We start from the raw sequence: 17,737 nt of genomic DNA, 5'->3' as shown, positions 1-17,737 counted from the left end.
TTTAGGATTCAGTTGTTTAAAGAAGCCTTTCTGGAGTACTATGAGGCATATTAAGTAATGGTTATATGTTACCTGGTATTTTGTAGTGTTTCTTTGATGTGTTACTTTGGGTTTGCGAAAAGATGTTAAGCCTCCAAATAAATTTTTGTAAGTTTCAGTTTTGTTAATTAAATTATAGAAATGTGGGGAGAAATAGAAACTTGAACAGTACTTTTAAGACACTTTAAGGATCTAAGGTTCTTTCTTGGTTTGAGTATGAAAAATATTTTTTGTATAACCTTGTTTGCTCATAAAACTGACACACTTGTTATGTACTAAAACTTGGCTATTTAGAATCCTCAAGAAATGAGTCATTCAAAAAAGCCAAGTTTCTGAAATAACTGAGGAATTTTCTCTTTAGGCACCAGTTTTTTCTAAATTCCAGTGGAAGTGTTCTTAAAATGGATTACTTACTTTCCTGTCTTCCTCAGTGAGCCAGTAAAAAAGATTCCGCTCTTTCTTTCTCAGTGAGTCGAGGTTCTTCCTGTGAGTATCAGGGATTGTTCTCCTCTGCATGGCAGCGTTTTCAAAGCCTGCCACTGACTCTGTGAAGTATTTTTGTTGTTATTGTTGTTGTTGTTTTGAGATGAGGTCTCATACTGTTGCCGGGGCTGGAGTGCAGTGGTGCAATCATGGCTTACTGCCACCTTGATCCCCCAGGCCCAAGCGGTCCTCCTACTTCAGCCTCCCAAGTAACTGGGACTACAGGTATGCACCACTATGCCTGTCTAGTTTTTTAAAGTGTATTTTTTGTAGAGATGGGATCTCACTGTGTTGCCTAAGCTGGTATTGAACTCCTAGGCCCAAGCAATCCTGCCTGAACCAACCAAAGAGCTAGGTCCAGATGTGAACCACTGTGCCCAGCCTATGTGGAGTATTCTTTACCTTTGTGTAGAAGGTCTCCAAATTGCTATGCCTTTGAGTTCCTGTGACTGCTTTTTATGTTTTTTGTTTGTTTGTTTGTTTTTTGGGGGTTTTTTTGAGGCAGTCTTGCTGTGTCACCCAGGCTAGAGCACAGTGGCGTGATCTCGGCTCACTGCAACCTCTGCCTCAGCCTCCCGAGTATCTGGGACTACAGGTGTGCACCACCACACCAGGCTAATTTTTGTATTTTTTAGTAGAGACCGGGTTTCACCACGTTGGTTAGGCTGGTCTCTAAACTCCTGACCTCAGGTGATTCGCCCATCTCAGCCTCCCAAAGTGCTGGGATTATAGGACTTGAGACGCTGCGCCTGGCCTCTTTATGGATTTTTTAAATCTCTTCTTGCTGTCAGTTTGTGTTGTCTATGGCCTGCCTGTGGCTAGCAATTCCTTTCACGTTTCCTTTTTTGTTGATTCTGATTAAATGATAGTTATTTCAGTTACATGTGAAAGATAGTTATTTCAGTTACATGTGAAAGAAAAAGATAGTTTATTAGTCTTCTCTTAGTGGTGTATATGGGCTGTAATGTATGAACTTTCTAATTTTGGGATACTCAGAGTCTTATAAAATATCTGGTTTTAGAATGTGTGTTAAAATATTTATATACTTGGAGGTGATGGGTGGAATCTGAAAAATCGGGTGAAAGTGTTTTTTTTTTGGCCCCTTCTCTGGCCCTCATGTACTCTACTTAGGAACCCCTTTGCTATGGGACAGTATAAGTAAGTGACACTGGAAACCTATTTGAGGCACATAGTGACAATACTTAACCACTCCTTGCTATTTACTTTCCTTTTTTTCTTTTTACTCCCCTACCCACTTTCACTTTTTTGGACTTTGTTTGCACGGCTGTATTATTCTTCCTTTGTACTGTCTCCTTTATTAGCGTTTGGTAATGTTAGGAACTTTGATAAGCCTTGCAGTTTTAAAGCAGCGAAAGCTGCTGGGCCCTTTTGTAATGTTTAGCATCAGTTAAGTATTAAAAGTAATTCCCACTAGGTGTGTGATTTTTAAAAAATCTGATACAGTTATTTTCATAAGGTTTACACTGCTGTTTCTTGTGGCATTTGACCAGTTCTAACTTGGGCAATCATGTTTAGCCGTTAAATTTTCTCCTCCCTCTCCACCTCCCCTTCCCCACCCTCGTTTCCTTTGGATTTTTCACTTCCTCTCTTTGTTTACTGCACTCATGTTCATAGTTGCCTACATTCATGTGGAATAAATGTTTCACATCCATGATTCTTAGTTCCTAGGAGATAAAAATTTTATGCGGTAATGTTATTGATCAGATTTTATTGGTTTTCTATAATGTGCTCTGTGCAGCACCTCTAGGCATGTTGCTGTCAGGTTAAGTGTATATTTTAATAACTTTCTGAGACTGCTAATTTAGAGCTTGAATATTTTATCAGTCCACATCATAAGGCAAGTTGTTGACTGAATATTTTGTATTATAGCCAGAATACTTGAATTTGAGAAGGGTCATATTTGGGACATCCCTAGTAATGCATGGAGACAATCTACACTCCACCAAACTTGGCAGAGATATGCATATAATAATTTGTTGTATTGATTCCAAGGCCAACATTTTGCATTAAGCATATTCCATCCTGCCTTTCTATTATAAATTCACTTTTTATTACCTGCAGTCCTACCCTGCAAACATCTACACTGTATGTAACCTTTTGCTTACACCCATAATCAAAATGAAAGAAGCATAACCTTGAAGTTGCTGGGTTGTATCAGTCTGACTAGCAACAGCTTTTGTGGTTCTGTAATGGAAATAGTCTCAGATTTTTGTTCGGAAGGGCTGCAATTGGGGACCTCAGTAGTGGATGGATTGCTGCTGCTCAGAATATTCCTTCAGGCAAAGGAAGTACACTGCCTATGCCATGTGGAGTCCATTGGCCCATCAGTTTAGTGACAGAGACTTCCTAAAGATCATTTCTGCCCTTTTTTGCTGTTTGTTTATTCAGTCTCTATTTGTCTACTTTTTCTCCTTTTTTGTTGGTTCATTACAATTGAGGTCATATTTCAAGATAAGTTTATACTAATTGCTTTTTATTCCTCTAGCAACGTGGGTAACATCATTATGCACTAGCCTAGAGTGTGTGTACCTGTTTGTTAAATCACCACCAAAATGTTATAGAAAAGGGAAGAGAATATAGTACTAAAGAGAGAGCATGACTAGCCTAGGTTCTAGTCCTGGCTTATCCACTGACTAATTATGTAACTTGTGGAAAGTCACTAAATCTGTCTGGGCCTTAACTTCCTTATCTTTGAAATGAAGAGGTTGGACTGGTTAATGTCTAAGTGTGTTCCTGAATAAAATTATTTGTGCCCCTGTGTGTAGTTAAAACACTCAACTGATTTTCAGTATTCTTAGTATTTGGGGGATTAGGGAGGGATTTGATACAGCATTTGCTTACTGTGCCATTTTAATACTATAAGAGGATGTGTGTTCTTGGAATTGTTGAATATGCAAATATCTTGAAAACTGTGGTTTTCTCTTTCAGGACAGTGGCTTTGTACATATTCATACTCCAATAATCACATCCAATGACTCTGAGGGAGCTGGAGAACTTTTTCAACTTGAAGTAAGTTTTGCTTCCCATCTTGAGGGGCACATTGCTGTTTAATAGTTTTCCTCTGAGGGTCTGAAATTTAATATTAGTTTTGTGGACAGAAGACTATGAGCAGCACCTGAAATTGTCAATAAAAATCCTTGAAAAACTTACCTAGACAATTCAAACCAGTCTGATTTCCTGTATTACCAGCCGTCTTACACTGTGACAGGTAAGAGTGAATTTTTGGGTTTTTTTTATTTTTTAATTTTTTTGAAACGGAGTCTCACTCTGTGGCCAGGCTGGAGTGCAGTGGTGTGATCTCAGCTCACTGCAACCTCTGCCTCCCGGATTCAAGTGATTCTCCTGCCTCAACCTCCCGAGTAGCTGGGACTATAGGTGTGCGCCACAACGCCCAGCTAATTTTTGTATTTTTAGTAGAGACGGGGTTTCTCTGTGTTGGCCAGGATGTTCTCGATCTCTTGACCTTGTAATCTGCCCATGTCAGCCTCCGGAAGTGCTGGGATTACAGGCATGAGCCACCACGCCTGGCCAAGAGTGAATTTTTAATTTAGCACTCTATTTACTTTTCTTAAGTTACAGTGAATTGGTGAACTAGAGAAATTTGAAGAGGTAAATGAGGATTTTAAGCTCTCTTATGCAGACTCAATCCACAGTTAATATTTGTGGACATAGATCGTATTTTAAAAGATAAATAAAAATAGAAGAGTATACATGTGAATATCATTTTCTTTTTCAAAGTCTTTTAAAAAAACATTTTTTCGTAAGAATGATTTACGTTCTCTTCATCCCATGAAGGCCCTTTAATTTGTCTAGCAATCATTTTTTGTGTTCCTTGTATATGTCAGGCATTGTCAGCTTGCCCTTACAGCAGATATTTTTTAAGTTATCAGTTTTTCTTATTGGAGACAGTTGAAAACCTTGTGTTTACCAGTTTGATAGCTATTTAAAATCATTGACCAGTTGTATAATGATGGACAGAGAGAATGGTATGATCATGAGTGGTGCTTTGGTACTTCTTTTATTTGTTTACTGATTTCTTTATCTTTAAGATGTCAGGATTCTTGTTTATATATTTGGTTGATTCTATCAAATGACAAAATTTGTATGTAACTGCTTTCTCTGGTTCAGTGCTTTCTGACTCTTTTTTTTTTTTTTTTTTTTTTTTTTTTTTCTTTTTTTTTTTTCTTTGAGACGGAGTCTCGCTCTGTCGCCCAGGCTGGAGTGCAGTGGCGCGATCTCGGATTGCTGCAAGCTCTGCCCCTTGGGTTCACGCCATTCTCCTGCCTCAGCCTCCCGTGTAGCTGGGACTACAGGCGCCCAGCACCACGCCTGGCTAATTTTTTTTTTTGTATTTTTAGTAGAGACGGGGTTTCACTATGTTAGCCAGGATGGTCTCGATCTCCTGACCTCGTGATCCTCCCGTCTCGGCCTCCCAAAGTGCTGGGATTACAGGTGTGAGCCACCGCGCCCGGCCCTTTCTGACTCTTAATAATGGTGGTGCTTCTTTATATTATTGAATAAAGTATTCTCTGGGAGAAGTTGTCCTGATATGTTGAAGTCATTCAGAATGGTAATTAAATGCTGTCTTCATTATACATGACTGGAAGAAATCTTGATGTTGATCAGCATTCTGCAAAAAGCAGAATAAAAATGCCTTGTTGAACATTTAGAGTGGGGGTATTAGCATTTGTATATATGAGTTCAAAGAAGGAAGCAGATGACAAAATAACCATATGTAAACTCTGGAAAACATTCTCTTCTAGGTGTTTATTTTCTCTTGGCACTTTAATTTTCTGCATATTGAAGCCAAGAATTACTCACTGTACATACTTTTCTAAATCCCTTAGTCTAAACCACTGAATATTCAATAAATGACTGGGGAAAAAAGGTATAATTTAAAGGAGTCTTTATGAATAAAAAGGAATTAATAAAGAGACCAAGATACATGTATGTATATATATGTATCTTGGCCTCTAAATAACCTAAGATAAGTTACCAGATAAGTGTGAATAAATAGGAAGAGGAAAAAAATACATTTCTGAAGCTAAACAAATGAGAAGTGTACTATGTTGATATTATTTCAGAGCCAGGGAAAGGAATTTGTGGGATTAAATTTGCCTATGCAGAGTACCAGAAAGAGAAATTCTTGAATTCATTGATCCTAGGCTTCTACAGTCAGGATCTAGCTCAGGTTTCAGCTGATCTGTGCTGTCTGGCTTTTATGCTGTGTTGACCTACTGTCTTTGTTGCTCTCAGAAGTTCAACTACAAAGACTTGTCTTCTGTCCCTGCCAACCCTCTATCCTTTGAAAGCGGAGCTCCTTCTTACCCACCTCACATACCTCACTTCCAAGATTCATTGTGTTGATTTCCTCCTGGCTGCCTGTAGAAGCATAGGAATTTGAATTTTGGTACCCCTTTTAGGAGGAGGTGGGCTTTCATATTTAAATTCTTGCTTCTCGTAATGGTGCACATTTTTTCTCTGACAGAAGTGAAGTGTCATTAAGTACTGTGTTTACAGATAAGAGGGCATCTTTAAGAGGTCACCTTGAAAAAACACAGTTAAGAACGTGCACTTCTAATGTTCTGTTGAGAAGTGAATGCATGCCCTGTCATTTTACTTTTCCTTTCCCTCATCTCCATTTCCTGCTTTAAGACTTTAATATTTGTTAAGATTTGAGGACTACTGGATACATCATAAGAAGTTTCCTTCAAAGCATTTGTTATTAACGGACATTTGGTGCCGTCTGTGTTCAAGATGCTTTGCTATAAAGATGTAGATGAGTTTCTATCCTGTCAAGCCTGTGAGTTGGCAGCAGTTGATGAGGGAAGGAGCATACTTTTCATTCACTCTTGATGTTACTTATCCTACAAAATTCCTTGTTTGTACACTTTTTCCCCTTTGTCCTAAGGCCCTGGCTGAGTTCCCAAAATTAGATTTGGTCTTTGTAATTTGGAACAATAAGTTTGTCTTTGAGGAGATGAAAAGAGATTAAGGCAAGAATTATAGGTTGTGGCTGTCAAATACAAAATTACTACAAATTTAGTTTAAAGATCTTAATTGACTTTCATTTGCCATTCAAGAATCAGGCAACACTTCATTCTATAAAACAGAAGAGGCTAGTTTTATAGACAGAAAAAGGCTGAGGAAAGCAGAAACAAAAAACAATTGGTCTTTACAAAGTTATTTTTCTTGTGAAGGTTAAAGCAAAGGGGACTTCCTTATGCTGGCTAAAACTGTTCTCTTTGGTGATGTGGCTGTTATTCCTCTTCTGACTTCTCAGAAGGTGATATGAAGATCTTAGTTTTTGGCTTGGTAGCGATGCACAACTGTATACAGTTCCATGGTTTTCAGTATGACTAGAAGTTGATGGGAAATAAGGTGGAATTGCTTTATGTAGACATTTGAGGATATAGTGTTACCAGTTATAAGTGGTATGGAATCTAGAGGAAAATGAGGTAGGTCACTGAGGATTGACTTGGTCAGAATAACCTTCAGAATGAATATGTGACCTGACTGTACCTTAGGGAGAATATTCCAGGTAAGAACAACAATGTAAGAAGAATCAGAGAATTAAAATGAAGTATAGACAATATACATTCTTCTTGTCTTCACATGGCACATACTCTAAAACCAACCACATAATTGGACATAAAACATTCTTCAACAAATGTAAAACAACTGAAAGCATACCAGACGCACTCTCAGACCACAGCATAATAAAAATAGAAGTCAACACAATGAAAATCATTCAAAATCATACAATTACAGGGAAACTAAACATGATGTTCCTGAATAACTTTTGGGTAAATAATGAATTTAAGACAGACATCATAAAGTTTTTTGAAAATAATGAGAACAAAGATAGAACATACCAAAATCTCTAGGACACAAGTAAGGCAGTGTTCAGAGGGAAAATCATAGCACTAAATGCCCACATCAAAAAGTTAGAAAGATTTCAAATTAACAACCTAACTTCACAATGGAAAGAATTAGAGAAGAACAAATCAACCCCAAAGCTAGCAGAAGATGAGAAGTAACAAAAATCAGAGCTGAACTGAAGGAAGCTGAGACACAAAAAAACATTCAAAATATCAGCAAATCCAGGAGTTGGTTTTTTGAAAAAATTGGTAAGATAGGCCACTAGCTAGACTAATTAAGAAGAAAAGAGAGAAGATCAAATAAACACAATTAGAAATGACAAAGGGAATGTTACTACTGACCCCACAGACATAAACAACCATGAGAAACTACTACGAACACCTCTAAATTGCTGGAAACATACACCCTCTGAAGACTGAGCCAGGAAAACATTGATTCTCTGAACAGACTAATAACAAACTCCAAAACTGAATAAGTAATAAATAGCCTACCAACCAAAGAAGCCCAGGACCTGATGGATTCATAGCGGAATTCTACCAGATGTACAATGAAGAGCTGGTACCATTCTAACAGTAACTGTTCCAAAAAGTTGTGGAGAGGGGACTTCTCCTCAACTCATTCTGTGAGGCCAGCATCATCTTGTTACCAAAACCTGGGAGAGACACAACAAAAAAAGAAAATATCAGGCCAATAACCTTGATGAACATTGATGCAGAAATCCTCAACAAAATACTTGCAAACTGAATCCAACAGCACATCAGAAATTTAATCCACCATGAAGTAGGCTTCATTGCTGGGATGCAAGTTTGCTTCAGCATACAAAAATCAATCAGTGTGATTCATCACATAAACATGATTGTCTCAATAGATGGAGAAAAGGCTTTTGATATAATTTAGCATTCTTTCATGTTAAAAACTCTCGATAAACTAGATATTGAAGGAACATACCTGAAAATAATAAGAGCCATCTATGACAAACCCACAGCCAACATTATACCGAATGGGCAAAAGCTGGAAGCATTCTTCTTGAAAACCAGCAGAAGACAAGGATGCCCTCACCACTTCTCTTCAACATACTATTGGAAGTCCTAGCCACAGCTTTCAGGCGAGATAAATAAAGCACATCTAAATAGGAAGAGAGGAAGTCAAACCATCTCTGTTTGCAGATGACAGGATTCTATATCTAGAGAAAACCACAGCCTTAAGCAAAGTTGCAGGATACAAAATCAGTATACAAAAATCACTAGCATTCCTATATACCAACAACAACCAAACTGAGAGCCAAAGCAGAAAGTCCCATTCACAGTTGACACACACACCCGTAGGAATACACTTTACCAGGGAGGTGAAAGAGCTCTACATGAGAATTATAAAACACTGCTCAAAGAAATCAGAGAAGATACAAACAAATGGAAAAATATCCCATGCTCATGAATAGGAAGAATCAATATCATTAAAAAGGTTATACCACCCAAAGCAAATTACAGATTGAATGCTGTTCATAGCAAACTACCAACAACATTCCTCACAGAACTAGAAAAAATTATTTTAACATTTATATGGAACCAAAAAAGAGCCCGGATAGCCAAGGCAATCCTAAGCAAAAAGAACAAAGCTGGAAGAATCATGTTACCCAACTATACTACAAGGCTACACTCCCAAAACAGCGTGGTACTGGTACAAAAACAGGCACATAGACCAATGGAACAAAATAAAGAACCCAGAAATAAGGCCACACATCTATGACAGACAGTCGATCTTCCACAAAGCTGACAGAACAAGCAATGAGGAAAAGACTCCCTATTTAATAAATGGTGCTGGGACAACTGACTAGCCATATGCAGATGATTGAAGCTGGACCTCTTCCTTACATCATGTACAAAAATCAAGTCAAGATGGATTAAAGAGACTTAAATGTAAAACCCAAAACTATAAAAACCCTGGAAGACAACCTAGGCAATACCATTCTGGCAGAGATTTCATGACAGACATCAAAAGCAATTGCAACAAAAACAAAAATTGGCAAATTGGATCTAATTAAACTTCAGAGCTTCTGCACTGCAAAAGAATCTGTCAACAGAATAAACACACAACCTACAGAATGGAAGAAAATATTTGCAAACTAGGCATCTGACAAAGGTCTCATATCCAGGATCTATAAGGAACTTATTTAGAAGAGAAAAACAGCCCCATTAAAAAGTAGGCAAATGGCTAGACATGGTGGCACATGCCTATAATCCCAGCACTTTGGGAGGCCGAGGTGGGTGGATCACTTGAGGTCAGGAGTTCGAGACCAGCCTGACCAACATGGTGAAACCCTGTCTCTACTAAAAATACAAAAATTAGCCGGGCGTGGTGGCACATGCCTGTAATCGCAGCTACTCAGGAGGCTGAGGCAGAAGAATCGCTTGAACCCAGGGGGCGCAGGTTGCAGTGAGCTGAGATCATGCTACTGCACTCCATCCTGGACAACAGAGCGAGACTTTGTCTCAAAAAAGAAAAAAGGGGGTGTGCAAAGGACATGAACAGACACTTCTTAAAAGAAGACATACATGAGGCCAACAAGCATATGAAAAAAAGCTCAGTATAACTGATCATTAGAGAAATGCAAATCAAAACCACAGTGAGATACCATCTCACACCAGTCAGTGGCGATAATTAAAAAACAAACAAAAAAAATAACAGTGCTGGCCAGGTTACAGAGAAAAGGGAACCCTTATATGCTGTTGGAGGGAGTATAAATTAGTTCAACCGTTGTGGAAAGCAGTATGGTGATTTCTCAAAGAGCTAAAAGCAGAACTACCATTTGACCCAGCAACCCCATTACTGGGTGTATATGCAGAGGAATATAAAGCATTTTATCAGTGTGAAGCCCAAATATTGTAAACCCCAAAGTTGACAGGTCTCAGTCAATTTAGGAAGTTAATTTTGCCAAAGTTGAGGATGCATGCCTGTGACACAGCCTCAGGAGGTCCTGAGGACGTGCCCAAGGTGGTCCGAGCACAGCTTGGTTTTATACATTTTAGGGAGACATGAGACATCAATCAGTATATGTAAGATGAACACTGGTTTGATCCAGAAAGGTGGGACAACTCAAAGTGGGGTAGGGGCTTCCAGGTCATAGGTAGGTAAGAGACTAGTGGTTGTGTTCTTTTTAAGTTTCTGATTAGCCTCACCAAAGGAGGCAATCAAATATGCATTTATCTCAGTGAGCAGAGGGATGACTTTGAATAGAGTGAGAGGCAATTTGTCCAAGCAGTTCCCGGCTTGACTTTTCCCTTTAGCTTAGTGATTTTGGGGCCCCAATATTTATTTTCCTTTCACACCATGAAGACATATGCACGCGAATGTTCATTGCCTCACTGTTCACTATTAGCAAAGATACTGAGTCAATCTAAGTGCCCATCAATGACAGACTTTATAAAGAAAATGTGGTACACATACACCATAGAATATTATGCAGCCATGAAAAGGAATGAGATCATGTCTTGGGGGAACATGGATGGAACTGGAGGCCATCATCCTTAGCAAACTAATGCAGGAACAGAAAACCAAATACTGCATGTTCTCACTTACAAGTGGGAGCTAAATGATAAGAACTTATGAACACAAAGAAAGAAACAACAGACCCTGGTGTCTACCTGAGGGGGGTGGATGGGAGGAGGGAGAGGCACAGAAAAGATAACTATTGGGTCCTGAGCTTAATACCTGGGTGATGAAATAATGTGTACAACAAACCCCCATGACACATGTGTATGTAACAGACCTTCACATGTATCCCCAAACCTAAAATAAAAAATAAAATAAAATGAAGTATAGGGGTTTTTATTAGACTCTGGGTGGAGAAATGGATGAGAAGGTTCATATTGGTGAATCATAGGAAATAAAGTTGGATAGCTTTAGGAATGAGATGGAGCAGGGTTGTTTTTGGTGTTTTTTTTTGTTTTGTTTTGTTTTTTGTTTTTTGTTTTTTGTTTTGACACAAAGTCTCTTGTTTCCCAGGCTGGAGTGCAGTGGCATAATCTCGGCTCACTGCAACCTCCACCTCCCGGGTAAAGCAATTCTCCTGCCTCAGCCTCCCGAATAGCTGTGATTTCAGGCGCCTGCCACCATGCCCAGCTAATTTTTGTATTTTTAGTAGAGACGGGATTTCACCGTTGTGGCCAGGCTGGTCTCAAACTCCTGACCTCAGGTGATCTACCCGCCTGGGCCTCCCAAAGTGCTGGGATTGCAGGCATGAGCCACCCCACCCGGCCTGGAGCAGGGTTTTTTAAAAACTATTTTATTGGAACATATCTCACATACCATAAAATATGAAAGTGTAGTCATGTGCCGCATAGCAACTTTGCAATGACAGATCACAACATATACCATGGTGATACCGTAAGATGATAATACTGTATTTTTACTGTACCATTTCCATATTTAGATATGTTTACATACACACATGCTTACCATTGTGTTACAGTTGCCAAACTATTCAGTAGTATCAGTAACATGTTATACAGGTTTGTAGCCTGGGGGTAGTAGGATATACCGGGTCTGTGTGTAAATAGACTCTGTGATGTTTGCACAACAGTGAAATTACCTAATGATGCATTTCTCAGAACGTGTCCCCCTCAAGCAATGCACAACTGTGTATAGTTCCTTGATTTTCTGTATGTTCACAGGGTTGGTTGTACAGCCAATCACCACGATCTGATTTGAGGACATTTTCATCACCCCAAAAATAAACTGTACCCAGTAGCAGCCCCTTGCCATTCCTACCCTTAGCTCTAGGTAACCACAAATCTGCTTTCTGTGGATTTGTCTCTTCTGAAACTTTTCATATAAATGGAATCGTACGATGTATGGTCTTTTGTGTTTGGCTTCTTTCACTTAGTATAAAGTTTTTGAAGTTCATCCCTGTTGTAGTATGTATCAGTACTTCATTCCTTTTTATATCCAGCTGGTCCATTTTCTGGATGCATCATGTTTTGTTTATTGATTTATCACTTAATGGACATTTGTATTGTTTCTGCATAACCATTACCCTGTTTCATTATGAATAATGCTGCTATGAACATTTTTGAAAAGTTTTTGTGTGGATGAATTTATGATTTAGTTTCTCTTGGGTAGAATTTCTGGGTCATGTTGGAACCCTTAAGTTCAACGTTTTAAAAAACTGCCAAGCTGTTTTTCGAAGTGGCCGCAGCATTTTGAGTCTTCTACTTTCCCTGCATCCTAGCCTATGCTTGTTATTTTCAGTTTCTTTGATTATAAATAATACTAATGAGTGTGAAGTGGTATATTATTGTGTCTTTGATTTGCATTTTCCTAATGACTATCAAAAGACAAAATTACAACAAATTTTTTAAAATTTAAATTTCTTCATTTAACAATTCTAGAGTGGGCTAACGCTTCATTCTGTAAAATAGAATGCATTCCTGTGAGCTGACCAGAGGAGCTTGGTTTTATAGACAGAAAATGACTGAAGGAAATACAAACAAAGAACAAGAAGTAGATAGGTCACTTTAAAGTAACTTTCCTTGTAAGGTGCAAGGTGGGAACAGGGAAACAGAACAATAGGAAAATAACTCATTGGTTAACATCAGGTCACTTCAGGTGACATTTTGTTGTAAGGATTAAAGGTGGAGGGAACTTTGTTATCATGCTGATTGAAAGTGGCCTGCTTGAGAAATTCAGCCATCTCCCTCTCCTGATTTCTAGGAATGCCAGATAATAACTCAGTTTCAGTTTGATGGTATGGAACTTTAGTGTGAGTGACTCCATTACTGCACTATGCCTAATGCAGTAGCTTAGCCTAAAACAGTGGCTTATTTAACATGACTAAGGATATTGAACATCTTTTATGTACATATTGACCATTTATTTCTCTTTGGAAAAATGTCTATTTAAGTCTTTCGCCCATTTTTTAATTGGGTTGTCTTTTTGTTGTTGAGACTGTAGGAGGTATTTTATATATTCTAGATACGAGTCTTTCTCCTCTCCTCCCTCCCACCCCCTACCAGTGTGAAGCCTCTAATGCTGCCTCTTAGGGGGAATAGCCTTGAGTATGCCCACAATAAGGATGGCGCTAGTTTTGGTAGAGCTTTCTTTGGCTGTCTTTTCCCCTGACCACACCCGCCTCTTAAGCTCCATTACTCGCAGACTGATTGTACTATTGTTTTCAACGTCCTGGGGCATAGATAGCTTCACAAACTGATCCAATCAAATTTATACTCCTTTGTGAAGATAGTTTTCGGGGCAGTGTTTGAGATTTGTTCTGACCCCAAAAGGGCTCTTCCTAGGTGTTTCTGTTTCTTTCCAGCACACAAGGAACTCTACAGTTTAGCCTTTATTGCCAATGAATCTTTCAGTGTGCCTTTCATCACAACCACCATTCTGGAGAGCACCCTTCAGTTTGGACTTTTACATACTTTGTTGCAATGAAGTCAGTTCCTTTGGGTAACGATTTGGAGCTCCGTTTTATGGCCTGCTTCTCTGCCCAGTCAATGTTGGAGCCAGGCTCCGGTGCTGGCGGAAGGGACAATGGATCATTCTTACTACAAGACATCCTGATTTAGGAGCTGAGTGTTCAGTGGAGCAAGAGGCAGCAGCCCAGGTTTCTTGGCTTGTCTCTCCTGGCATGGAACCCACACCCCAGGATCTGGGGCAAAAGCAGTCAGGACCCTAGTGTACTCTGGGGCACCACGCCCCAGGTGGAGCCTCCATCCCCCATTAGGGCTGGGGATGGCTCTGCCTCTCAGCCACACTTGCCCAGAACTTAGCCTCAGCTACAGGTGGCTGAGAGAAGGGGCAGAAATGCCTGCATGCTGCGCCTCTTGCTAGAGCCCTGTGATCTTGGCTATAATTGGGGGGGTAGAGTTTCTGTCATACCAAGCTGCAAGGGGAAAGGAGGAAGAGGGCTCTGTTTCAGACACTATAGACTCTCCTTGTCCTCACTGAGCTTTAGTAGATTTTTTTGAATAGGTGTTTCTTCATTTGCTGTATACCCTTAAGACCATTTCTAGAGTCTTTAAATAACTTTTACCCATTTCACTGAGGAATGGGTCTGAGGAGCTCCCTACACTATCATGTCAGAAGGGAGGAGGAAAAACAGATTAGTCACCTCTTGGCTACTTTTTACCACCACGATCCTCAATTTCCTCACTGGTAAAATGTGAACAATACTATTCTTAAAGGTTGTAAGGATTAAGTGAAATGACATATATGAAAACTTTATATTGCTAATCCAAAATAGGTAAAACAGTATGCAGAAGCAGGCTGATGTAAGCACTAGCAGGCTGATGTAAGCGCTAGCATTTCTCTTTTCTAAACTATTGTGCATTCTAGAAATGGTAACACAAAGTTACTAGACCTCAGGAATTCTGATGCTTATAAATTTTTATGACTAAGTTATAGCACACATCATTTTGGTTGTGCTGGATGGTTTCACTTTTTGATTACTCTTCCCTATTTTCTTTTAAACTTCTTTAGATGATATGTGGGCTAACCTAGGTCAAACCTCTTCTCAAAACAACTTTTTTCTAGCTAACATTAATACCTCCCTTGTTCCAACTCCTGTTAAACTTGTATTCAGTTGCTATAGCCTGGTTTTATTTTTTGTTTTTGAGTCACAGTTTTGCTGTCACCCAGGCTGGAGTGCATGCATTTGCACTGTCATCGCTCACTGCAGCCTCAAACTCCTGGGCTCAAGCAGTCCTCCCACCTCAACCTCCTGTGTAGCTGGGACTGCAGGCGCACACCATCATGCCTGGCTGATTTAATTTTTAGTAGAGACAAAGTCATTATGTTGCCCAGGCTGGTCTCAAACTCTTGGACTCAGGCGATCCTCCCATCTCAGCCTCCCAAAATGCTGGAATTACAGGCGTGAACCACCGTGCCTGGCCTACTATAGCTTGTTTTAACAGTCAGTTGTTCATCAGTGGTTTCTTACTTACCAGTTTTGGTTCCCTGTGTAGATTGTAAGTTCCTTTCAGGGAAGACCTGTGTCCTCCACACTACCCGGAACACTTAAATATTTATTATTTTCTAAGGGCTATTTTAGCTTTGTAGAAGTTTAAGCCTTAAGACTAGTCTGGTCATATGTTCATAAATAACATATGATGTTCATGTTTATTAGCTACCACACCTGGCTAATTTTTGTATTTTTAGTAGAATCAGGATTTCGCCATTTTGGCTGATCTCAAACTCCTGACGTCAGGTGATCCGCCCGCCTCAGCCTCCCAAAATGCTGGGATTACAGGCGTGAGCCACCATACCTGGCTTATATCTATCTGCTTTGTTCATTTGTCAGTACCTCTTACTGCTTCTGCCTCATTCTTTTAAAAGTACATGCTGTTTCAGTGTATCAATACGTGTATTTTAATGTATTTAACCTATTCTTTTACTGATGGAGAATTCATTGGCTATTTTTTTTTTTCCTGTTACATGCTAGTATGCACAAGTTAGTATTGGGTCCTCTGTTGAGAATTTTGAATTAAAACTTGTTTTTTAAATTAAAATGAGCTAGTTCTCAAGAAATGTACAGTTTCTGAGTTCTTTTTTTTTTCTTTTAGCTCAAGTGATCCTCCCACTTTAGCCTCCCAGGTAGCTGGCAGCTAGTACTATGGGTGTGCACCACCACACCTGGCTAATTTTTAAATTTTTTGTGGAGACAGAGTCTTGCCGTGTTGTCTAGGCTGTCCTCTTATTCCTGGGCTCAAGCAGTCCTCCCACCACAGCCTCCCAAAGTACTGAGAATGACAGGCATGAGCCACCATACCCAGCCAAGAAATGTATAGTGTTTATCCAGAAGATGAAGCTAACACGTGAAATTGTAGACAGAATAATTAAATGTTCAATTGGCTTTTACCTTTTTTAAGGGTAATTATGCAGAATATACAGAATTGTTACGTCAAGTAGTGCTTCACTTTTTATAAGTGCTCTAGGAGAGATTTCTGACAAGGAGAAACTAGGTATGGGAGTGATCAGAGATGTCCATAGGACAAAGCAATGTGTATGATCCTTGTTTATATTTCCATCTTTGATTTTTGTCCCAACTTTGTCATTTTCTACTTCCAGAATTATCCAGATTCATACCAGCTACCTTTCAGAAAGGTAAATTGGTAAGTTTGGAGCAGAGTGACCTATAGTGAGAAGCAAGGAGATAGTGAATTATTGATGTATATCACTTACCTAATGCAATAATTTATTCCTTTTATCAGTTAATATCAATTGACTACATGGTGTGTGCTGGAGGAAAAGTGGTGAACACAGAAGTCTTTTTCCTTGTCAAATGTATATCCTTGTAGAAGAGAAGACAATAAATGTAAAATAGAGAATATGTTAAGTATTGTGGTAACTGTCCAAAGATAGCTTCCTAGTGCACTGTGCTTCCCAGTACCGATATCTTTCTGTTGTCCTCACCCACAGTTAAAGAGTGGACTGGTTCTGTGTAATCAGTAGCACATGGTGGAAATGAAATTTCCTTGCCTTTGGTTTTTTGGAATGGTTCTGGGGGAAGCCAGCATCTGTATGAGAGGTACTGTGTGTTCTCTATCAGTAAATCATCAATGAGTTCTCCATCAGTAAAAGAATAGGTTAAATACATTAAAATACTGTGAGACCTCAAACTATTTGTGTGGGAAGGCTGCATGATAAGACAGAGATGCCTGGCTACGCTTCACCTGTTTCAGCCATCCCAGCTAAGGCACTAGACTTGTGATTAAAGAGGTTATCTTGTATATCTAGCTGAGTCTAGCCTTCAGGTGACTTCAGTGCCAGCAGCCATTTGACTGAAACCACATGAGAGACTCCATATAAGAGCCACTCAGCTGAAGCTGGGCAATCCATAGAATTGTGAAAGATAGCAGTAGATTATCATTTTAAGCTGCTAAATTTTAGGATGATTTGTTACTCACCATAGATAATCAGAACAGATGGTGATTTGTATTGCAAAGAAAAGTAAATTGGGAAAAGGGTTAGGGAGAGAGAGATTCTAGTTTAAATTGGATGGTCAAGGAAAGCTTTACTGAGAAGATGTTCAAAAAGCATGACGGGACCAGGTGCAGTGGCTCACACCTGTAATCCCAGCACTTTGGAGAGGCCAAGGCAAGTATATATATCACTTGAGGCCAGGAGATCAAGACCAGTCTGGCCAACATGACAGAACCCCATATCTACTAAAAATGCAAAAATTAGCTGGCCACAATGGCATGCACAACTGTAATCCCAGCTATTTGGGAGGCCGAGGCACAAGAATTGCTTAAACCCAGGAGGCGGAGGTTGCAGTGAGCCGAGATCACACCACTGCACTAAGGCCTGGGTG

At 39.4% G+C, this 17,737-nt stretch overlaps 1 protein-coding gene across 1 annotated transcript in view; it reads left to right on the top strand.

The window, feature by feature from the left end:
- Positions 1 to 17,737, top strand: part of NARS2 (asparaginyl-tRNA synthetase 2, mitochondrial) — a 146,963-nt gene that overhangs the window by 15,686 nt on the left and 113,540 nt on the right. Inside the window, exon 5 of the mRNA XM_025358164.1 lies at positions 3,472 to 3,552. Within this exon, the coding sequence (XP_025213949.1) occupies positions 3,472 to 3,552 (81 nt within the window). The remainder of the gene's footprint in view (positions 1 to 3,471; positions 3,553 to 17,737) is intronic.

The sequence above is a fragment of the Theropithecus gelada genome, chromosome 14 (genome assembly GCF_003255815.1).
Source record: "Theropithecus gelada isolate Dixy chromosome 14, Tgel_1.0, whole genome shotgun sequence".
NCBI classification, from domain to species: domain Eukaryota; kingdom Metazoa; phylum Chordata; class Mammalia; order Primates; family Cercopithecidae; genus Theropithecus; species Theropithecus gelada.
This window is presented reverse-complemented; position numbering and strand designations above follow the sequence as displayed.